Source organism: Notolepis coatsorum (genome assembly GCF_963971535.1).
Source record: "Notolepis coatsorum genome assembly, contig: SUPER_14_unloc_2, whole genome shotgun sequence".
NCBI classification, from domain to species: domain Eukaryota; kingdom Metazoa; phylum Chordata; class Actinopteri; order Aulopiformes; family Paralepididae; genus Notolepis; species Notolepis coatsorum.
Genome location: NW_028174867.1, coordinates 700,498 through 710,734, shown reverse-complemented (window position 1 = coordinate 710,734; position 10,237 = coordinate 700,498). Strand labels below are relative to the sequence as shown.

The 10,237-nt window shown below is 45.0% G+C and overlaps 1 protein-coding gene across 1 annotated transcript in view; it reads right to left on the bottom strand.

The window, feature by feature from the left end:
* Positions 1 to 203: 203 nt before the first annotated feature.
* Positions 204 to 10,237, bottom strand: part of LOC311241264 (lysophosphatidic acid receptor 1-A) — a gene marked incomplete at its 3' end in the record, with an annotated part of 98,272 nt that continues 88,238 nt past the window's right edge. The window contains exon 2 of the mRNA XM_084338438.1: positions 204 to 957. Within this exon, the coding sequence (XP_084194564.1) occupies positions 204 to 945 (742 nt within the window). The remainder of the gene's footprint in view (positions 958 to 10,237) is intronic.

Here is a 10,237-nt window from a genome sequence, read left to right as displayed (position 1 = left end):
CGCACCGTTAGCCTAGCGTAGCATCATTCACTGGAAGTAGGTGTGCCAGTGTAGCCTAGTTCCCAACAGTCACGAAATGACCTGTGTATTTACCAAAACATTTAAAAGAAATAGACATTTTAGTTTTCTAAGCATATACTCTGCTGTATAACCCCTGCTGCCAGGGCACCCCACCTCGCCCTCACCCTAACCCTGACCCTTACCCAGCACGATCACCACGGTCTTGAGCAGCGACATCATGGTGTCCCGGTTGCGCCGCGGCCCGGAGCTGTGCCGCGACATCCGCATGGTGCGCTGGCGCACGTAGACGAAGATGTGCGCGTAGAGCGTCACCATGACCACGAAGGTCACCAGGTTGAACACGGCCCAGAACACCAGGTAGGAGTTGCTGTAGAGCGGCGCCATGTTGGAGCACGAGCCCACGCCGCAGATGCAGTTCCAGCCCACGCTGGGGATGGCGCCCATGGCGATGGACAGGGTCCAGATGACCACGATCACCACCACCACGCGGCGGTTGCTCATGCGCGTGTGCAGCTGCATGCGGAACACCGTGATGTGCCGCTCGATGGCGATGGCCAGCAGGTTGGCCACGGAGGCCGTGAGGCTGGTGTCGATCAGGCCCTGGCGCAGGAGCCACGTGGACACGGTCAGCCGGCGCGTGTTGGGCCCCGTGTTGAACATCAGGTAGAAGTACGCCAGGCCGGCAAAGAAGTCGGCGGCCGCCAGGTTGGCCATCAGGTAGTAGATGGGGAAGTGGAAGCGCCGGTTGACGTAGATGGCGGTCATCACCAGCAGGTTGGCGAGCATGATGAAGATGCACACGGTGATGCCCAGGCCCATCACCAGCTTGCTGACGGCGTTCCACTCGGTGGCCAGGTACTTGCCGCTGCGGTTGTAGAAGAAGGCGATGGTCTCGTTGTAGTAGCACTGTTCTTCGTCCTCCATGATGGCGGGTTTCTAAATATGAGAGAAGATAGAGAGAACAGAGTTAGAGTGATGTCGTAGGTGTTTCTTCAGCAGATGGAAAGACCCTCGTCACCCCGACAACGGGCTGTTCACGCTGCTGCGGTTCAGGCACGCGCCTCCGCACACACGCAGCAAGAACAGAGAGACTCAGACTCAGCTTCTTCCCTCAGGCCATCTGAACACTGATCTCCACACACACACACACACACTACACATCCTCACTTACACTCTCTCACACACCCACACACACACACACACACACACACACACACACACACACACACACACACACACACACACACACACACACACACACACACATCCTCACTTACACTCTCTCACACACCCCACACACACACACACACACACACACACACACACACACACACACACACACACACACACGCACACACACACTCACTTACACTCTCTCACACACCCCACACACACACACACACACACACACACACACACACACACACGCACACACACACTCACTTACACTCTCTCACACACCCCACACACACACACACACACACACACACACACACACACACACACACACACACACACACACGCACACACACACTCACTTACACTCTCTCACACACCCCACACACACACACACAAATACACTACGAAAAAGGTCACTAAAGATAGATATTTTATTTATATATATATTTGTATATTATTGTATATTATATTACTCATTGCCGTTATTCTTAAGCTTAGCATTGTATTTTATTCGTATTGCTTTTTTATCATGTCTATTTTATTTTATTATCTATTCTATTTTATTATTTATTACTTTAACATGACCTTTAATCAGAGCAGCATAACTGGACCACATACCACTTTAACATAACCTTTAATCAGAGCAGTAGAACTGGACCACATACCACTTTAACATAACCTTTAATCAGAGCAGCATAACTGGACCACATACCACTTTAACATAACCTTTAATCAGAGCAGCATAACTGGACCACGTACCACTTTAACATCACCTTTAATCAGAGCAGCATAACTGGACCACATACCACTTTAACATAACCTTTAATCAGAGCAGCATAACTGGACCACGTACCACTTTAACATGACCTTTAATCAGAGCAGCATAACTGGACCACATACCACTTTAACATAACCTTCAATCAGAGCAGCATAACTGGACCACATACCACTTTAACATCACCTTTAATCAGAGCAGCATAACTGGACCACACACCACTTTAACATAACCTTTAATCAGAGCAGCATAACTGGACCACATACCACTTTAACACAACCTTTAATCAGAGCAGCATAACTGGACCACACACCACTTTAACATAACCTTTAATCAGAGCAGCATAACTGGACCACATACCACTTTAACATCACCTTTAATCAGAGCAGCATAACTGGACCACACACCACTTTAACATAACCTTTAATCAGAGCAGAATAACTGGACCACATACCACTTTAACATAACCTTTAATCAGAGCAGCATAACTGGACCACGTACCACTTTAACATAACCTTTAATCAGAGCAGCATAACTGGACCACATACCACTTTAACACAACCTTTAATCAGAGCAGCATAACTGGACCACACACCACTTTAACATAACCTTTAATCAGAGCAGCATAACTGGACCACATACCACTTTAACATAACCTTTAATCAGAGCAACATAACTGGACCACATACCACTTTAACATAACCTTCAATCAGAGCAGCATAACTGGACCACACACCACTTTAACATAACCTTTAATCAGAGCAGCATAACTGGACCACACACCACTTTAACATAACATTTAATCAGAGCAGTATAACTGGACCACATACCACTTTAACATAACCTTTAATCAGAGCAGCATAACTGGACCACACGCCACTTTAACATGACCTTTAATCAGAGCAGCATAACTGGACAACATACCACTTTAACACAACCTTTAATCAGAGCAGCATAACTGGACCACATACCACTTTAACATAACCTTTAATCAGAGCAGCATAACTGGACCACATACCACTTTAACATAACCTTTAATCAGAGCAGCATAACTGGACCACATACCACTTTAACATAATATGTAGAGGTCAATGGTCCATCGTCTTGCACCATTGCCCCTCCCCATGCTGACACATGACATCATGAAATCACAGCTCACAGCATGATGTCACACAAATGACCCGTCCACCCTGCGGCCAGATGCAGATGTTGTCAGATCTAAAGTGAACACAGCCTACAGTAAGTGGATAAGTATAAGTGAGGTGGAACCGGAGAGGTCAGTCATGTGATGCACGTGGTCAGATCTTCATGTTGATACAGACAAACACGGCTAATCAAATACAATGTAGGTTAAGAGTTCAGTAGAGGATTTGACTTTCTCTGTGGGATCGTCTTTTATGCTTTCTGGGAGGAAAGGGGGTCGGGGGAGGGATGACCAGGTGAGGAGAGGAGAGGAGGATACAGGGGGAGGGATGACCAGGTGAGGAGAGAGGAGAGGAGGATACAGGGGGAGGGACGACCAGGTGAGGAGAGAGGAGGATACAGGGGGAGGGATGACCAGGTGAGGAGAGAGGAGAGGAGGATACAGGGGGGAGGGATGACCAGGTGAGGAGAGGAGAGGAGGATACAGGGGGAGGGATGACCAGGTGAGGAGAGAGGAGAGGAGGATACAGGGGGAGGGATGACCAGGTGAGGAGAGAGGAGAGGAGGATACAGGGGGGAGGGATGACCAGGTGAGGAGAGAGGAGGATACAGGGGGAGGGATGACCAGGTGAGGAGAGAGGAGAGGAGGATACAGGGGGAGGGATGACCAGGTGAGGAGAGGAGAGGAGGATACAGGGGGAGGGATGACCAGGTGAGGAGAGAGGAGAGGAGGATACAGGGGGAGGGACGACCAGGTGAGGAGAGAGGAGAGGAGGATACAGGGGGAGGGATGACCAGGTGAGGAGAGAGGAGAGGAGGATACAGGGGAAGGAAAGGAGGACACAGGGGGAGAGTAGAGGAGGGGGAGGAATGACTAAAAGGCCTTGAAAGGAAATCCCACACGAGGCTTATGTGCACGTGTGCGTGTGTGTGTGTGTTTATGTGTGACAGTGGGAATTTGGGCCAGGGATGAGATGTGTGATGAGAGACAGTGTGTAGCCTATACTGTGAATAATATCCCATTAAAAAAACGAATTTAACATAGTTACAAATCATCTGTATGTTCACCAGTATCTCAGTGAGCAGCAGGCCTCGTCCTCAGGACCCAGTAATGGAGGAGGAGAGAACACCGGAGACGCACCCAGCTGGGAGGACCAGGGACTGGTACCGAATCAGGTACTTTTAAGGGTATCGGCCGAATCACGTCGGTGCTACCGAGTACCGGTTGACGTGAGATCCACCGGCGCCACATTTCGGTAATAAAAACAAAAGTCCGATGACGTCAACGTTTCGTTTAGCGCGAAACGAAACCTATGAAGTGTGCCGCACGTTCACGTCAACGTTCACAATACAGCTGACCTAGGATCTGACTTGATTCAACAACAACAAAGCAGTCGGGGCGATGGCGAGCCGAACACGGTCGCAAGTGTGGTTACACTTTACAACGCTAGATGCAGACAACGCTCACTGCAATATTATATATATATTAGAGGTGGGCATAGATTAATTTTTTTAATCTAGATTAATCTAACTGCAATCCTGGATTTAATCTAGATTAATCTAGATTAAAATGGCCCAAAAAAAAAAAAAAAAAAATGCCGAAGGCATTCAAAATATGTGTGTTCTACCCAAATAATGACCAGAAGTAAGTCCTTACTTTTTCTTTCCTCCTTATGTTTCTCAGGCCAGGTGGCTCATTACACCATGAGCCCATCTCCCGTTTCCAAAATGCATTACAGACTGTTTGAAAAAGCTGTTTTGCTATGATAATTGGTAATGAAATATCAAAATAATGTTCAATAAGATGTACTTGTGTTTAATAAGTTGTTTTATTCAGAAGTTAACACAAATAAATAATATTACCAGTACAGTACAGTATCTAGCACTCTCAGGAGCAAAACAGAAAGAATCATTTCAAACTTGAACTATGTGACATGGCTTGAATCAACTGCTCCAGTGGAGTTGCTCAGTGGCCAATGGTGTCAACTGTGGTTGTACTGGGCAGCTCCCAGGTGTGAATGGAACTGTGTGAATGTGAAGCAGGGCGTTCCTGAAAAAGAGCATCTGTGCTCAGAGAACCGGTAAAAAAAAAAAAATGTAATTTTTTTTTTTTTTTAGATTAATGCGTTAATTATATTATCGCGCGATACTAGTATAGCCAAATTGTTCTAAATAAATAATAATGATAATAAATTATTTGAAGTTTGGACTCATTTTTTACAACTGAGGTAGGTAGATTACATTTTTAGAGACTAAAGTACCGAAGAAAGGTACCATTGGGTACCACTGGGATGCTCGATATTGGCTTTTTTACCGATACCGATATACCGATATTGTCCAACTCTTAATTTCCGATACCGATATCAACCGATATCAACCGATACCGATATATGTAAAAAAATAAATAAAAAAAATGTAAACCGATACCGATATTTTCCGATGTCACATTTTAAAGGAGAACTATCTTATAAATGGCCTTTTTCAGTGTTTAGCATTGTTTCCTAGCTATGTGGACTTATATTAATAGGATCTATGTCTCTAATTCTCATATTGGCGCATTCTTCCAATTCTCCTCTCACAATATTCACCCTCACTGAACTGAGTCATCTGAAAATTTGCATATCTGTGATGTCAGAGGTTTCTCAGCTGCATAATCATGTGGCAGTTGATGTGGCAGTTGATGTGGCAGTTGGCACCAGGCCACACAGTGGTTGGAGCCCAGCCTCAAAACGGCTTAAGATCTTGCGGTAGAAGAATGCTGTTATTGAGGACTTGATTAGAAATACAAAACAATGAATTAAAAAAAGAAAAAAACTTACAGAGGTGTTCCATAGAATCACAGGAATTGTGTAAAAGTGCCCAAATAGTGAAAGAAATAGTAAAATAGTTCCCCTTTAATGCCAATCGGCCGATAATATCGGACATCCCAGATGTGAACAGTACGCAGCCCTAGTGAGGACCGGGGAGGAGAGAGAGAAGTGAGGACCGGGGAGGAGAGAGAGAAGTGAGGACCGGGGAGGAGAGAGAGAAGTGAGGACCGGGGAGGAGAGAGAGAAGTGAGGACCGGGGAGGAGAGAGAGAAGTGAGGACCGGGGAGGAGAGAGAGAAGGGACCGGGGAGGAGAGAGAGACATCCAACCTGTGTTCAGACAGTCCAGCCTCACAGAGACACATCCAACCTGTGTTCAGACAGTCCAGCCTCACAGAGACACATCCAACCTGTGTTCAGACAGTCCAGCCTCACAGAGACACATCCAACCTGTGTTCAGACAGTCCAGCCTCACAGAGACACATCCAACCTGTGTTCAGACAGTCCAGCCTCACAGAGACACATCCAACCTGTGTTCAGACAGTCCAGCCTCACAGAGACACATCCAACCTGTGTTCAGACAGTCCAGCCTCACAGAGACACATCCAACCTGTGTTCAGACAGTCCAGCCTCACAGAGACACATCCAACCTGTGTTCAGACAGTCCGGCCGCCCACAGAGGAACATGGCCGATATTAAGGTTGCTACTGATTTACGAGACAACCGAAGAGGAGGGAAGATACTCGATACAGACAAACACATTCATAAAACAGTCTCGGCTCAGACAGTCCAGCCTCTTGGCTTCTACTACTGATTTATGACTGATAGTGATAACATTATATATTATGGTTATAATAATAAGTCTCACGGGCAAACATGAGATGATTCCTAAAAAAGGAACATGCCAAACATTAAGGGGAATGCGCTTACCATCTTCTCTAGAGTCAGACAAGAAGATAAGATACCAATTTCCTCTCTCTGTGTGTTCAGTAGAAAGTTATCCGGCTGCAAGCTAGCCTAGCTTAGCACAAATGAATGGAAGCAGATACGGTCCACTAGCCTAACACTCTGGGAGAGGTGTTGTGTTGACCAGGGACGTGCACAGGACTTTAGAGGGGCAGGTGCTCAAAGGCTGAAAAGGGCACTATACCTGTGTATGTTTTTTTGGGGGCCCTTTTTGGGCAGGGGGCCCCCTTTCTATGCTTTTTGGGGGGTTTTGGTGATCAAATATTAAATATTGAACTATAATAATCAGTGCAGGAGCTCACTTATCCTTGAAAGACAATTATATCACTTAAGGCGAGACACTGCAGGTGAATAGTCAAATATACTTTTTTTGTTGATTTTGAGATTTTGTTATATTTTGCTTCCTAAACATGTCTTCTATGAAACTAGTGACAATAAAACGTCAATAACACACATTTAGTTGTTTATTTTACATCATTTTGCCTTATTGCATCCATAAATGTGCACATATTTAATGGGGAAGTGCCTCATTTGCATATATAAACATACATTTCATAAAACTTGCAATATATTTTTTCTTAGTTTATATGTACATAACAAATTGGGAAAGTTTCATAGTGATATCTATTCAAATATTTGTTGCCTATTAGGGGGTACTACACTGTACTACACTGTTTGTAGCCTGTGTGTAGTTCTGTTCAGTTCAATAACATCATTATTATTATTATTCAGTTATCAGGCATGTGTTTAGGTTGTCTATTACTAATGGTTTGATTAGGTATTGTGTTTGTAAATATCTGTTTAAAAAAAAAAGTATGGCATTTTACAATACAGAACTTTGAAGGCGTTTTCCAAAAAATGAGTTTTAAGAGTTTTTCCTCATACTCTGAGCCAGAAATCTCCACTTCAGTAGCACTCACATACACCAAACCTTCCAGTTCTATTCATATCTATGTTCTGAAGGTATTTACAGAAGGGTTTGTTGATATCGCATTCATACCCTGATTTATATCACATTTTATTCCTAAAAACATGGCGAAATATGGAATTTTACCATAAAAATGGACTGAATGGAGTATTTTCTGATTTATGGAGTGATAAAAAGAGATATCCAAAATCCCCTCTGTAATAACCTTTGGCTCTAATATGTCAACAAAATTAAACTATAATTTTGAAAATGGCTCTATCCAATGTTCAGATTTCTGTCCTGGAATTATATGCAAATTAGTGCATATTTAAGTAGATAATGCCGCATTTGCATATTTAAACATACAATTTCAGAAAACTTGTAATACAAAAAGGTCTTGTCTTAATATAAGTAATCAACTGGGGAAGTTTCATTGTGATATCTATTAGTTAATTCTTTTACCCTATTCACCTGCAGTGTCTCCCCTTAAAAGGCCCATACATCTCCATAAATGTTCAGGGGGGAGGGAATAAGTGCTTACCCTACAGACCCCAAGAAGTGCTGTATATTCTGTATTGTTTAATATAAATGCATTTTTATTCCAATCCCAATTTGTATTTGAGATTCCCAAATCCCATCGGACTTGACTTCTTCGTGTCCCTCAGTGAGTGTAATACCAGCATTCAACTGTATGCGCCACAGCGGTTTCTATCATCATCATCATCATCATCATCACCCACGCTATGCATAAAATATATAGGTCCGCGGAGAGGCACGCTGAGGAGGCCGTGCAAACTGCAATGGAATATGGGGCATCTCTCTCTGTCTTTACCTAATATTTTGATTATATCCTGACACTTTTCAGTTGGAAGGGCAGTCTATATGCGCATTTAAATATATATATACAGGGCTGTACACTGCGACGAGATTATCGCGAATTGCCCCTTTAATTGGCCGTTGCGATTGGTAAATATTATCTGGGGGCGGGCTTGCGAGTAGTGCTTTCAAGCCTTGCATTCGCATTTCACTCCTAAATTATCCAAGGCGTGTGATGACGTCACTCACGCGAGCTGAGCAGTGAGCACTCAGCAGGTATGATCAGCGGTAACAATCGACTGAGCACTCACTCTGATAGACTGGCTGACTGTCTGATTTAGCTATGAATAAAAGTAAAGTTAGTATTGCTTCATATTTTCGACGCGTTCGACCTCCTATAGTGAGCCGAACTGAACTTTACTGAACTCAGACACACGGAGAGAGCTGCGGCGTCTGCTCCTCCTCATCCAGCACCCGTGGCTGTTGTAAACACTAGTCTCTAGTGGGACACTGGGACCTCGGTGAGCCTGCCAGCCGGCTAGCTACTGATATCAACAAATTCTCCAGCAAGTCTAGTAGTGCATGATAGCTCGCGTTAGCTTACTGTTCAAAACGAAACGTCCCATTAAACTAAATAGTTCAGATAGCTCCTGATATCAATGTCTTATAACACTGAGTCGATGCGTATTCGAGCTGAGGGCACGCTGAATATAGTCAATAGGGCCCAGCTGCAGCGCCGGAGAATCCTGGCCGTAGCTGGAGGCTACAGTATAGGGTCCAGCTGCAGCTCCGGAGAATCCTGGCCGTAGCTGGAGGCTACTCGAGTACACACAGACAGTGGAGCTGGTTGCATATAGCGAGCATTTAGACTTGTTGCGTGGTGGCGATGTCTCGCAGATAATACAACTACAAGTATGATTATATAATATACGCCCCTTCCTGACAAAAGAAGCCACCCAACTCCTCGTCCAATCAACAGTCATCTCCCGCCTCGACTACTGCAACGCACTGCTCGCTGGCCTCCCGGCCACTGCCACTAAGCCTCTTCAACTCATTCAGAACGCAGCGGCCCGCCTGATCTCAAACCTACCGAAGTCGGCCCATGTCACCCCACTTCTTAGGGACCTGCACTGGCTCCCCATTGCTGCACGAATCCGCTTCAAGGCCCTTGACCTAGCATACCGTGCGGCAAAGGGAACTGCTCCCGCCTACCTCCGGTCAATGGTCTCTAACTACACACCCTCAAGACCCCTACGCTCTGCATCTTCTGGCCGCCTCAGACCTACTCCTATCCAAGCTCCGGGAGGGTCATCAAAGAGAAGTCGCCTATTCTCAGTCCTTGCCCCACAATGGTGGAATGAACTACCCACCCCAGTTAGGACAGCCGAAACACGTCCAATCTTTCGCCGTCGACTAAAGACTCACTTCTTCAACCATTATCTGAATTAAAAAAAAAAAAAAAAAAAAAAAAAAAAAATCTAACCCTAACTAACCATACTGTCATGCACTTGTCCTAATAAACTAACCTACACTGTAGCACTCAACACTTTGATGAACATTGTTACTCAGCTGATAGAGTTGTGCTCTTCCTGATGGCTTGTCGTACAGAACTTGTAAGTCGC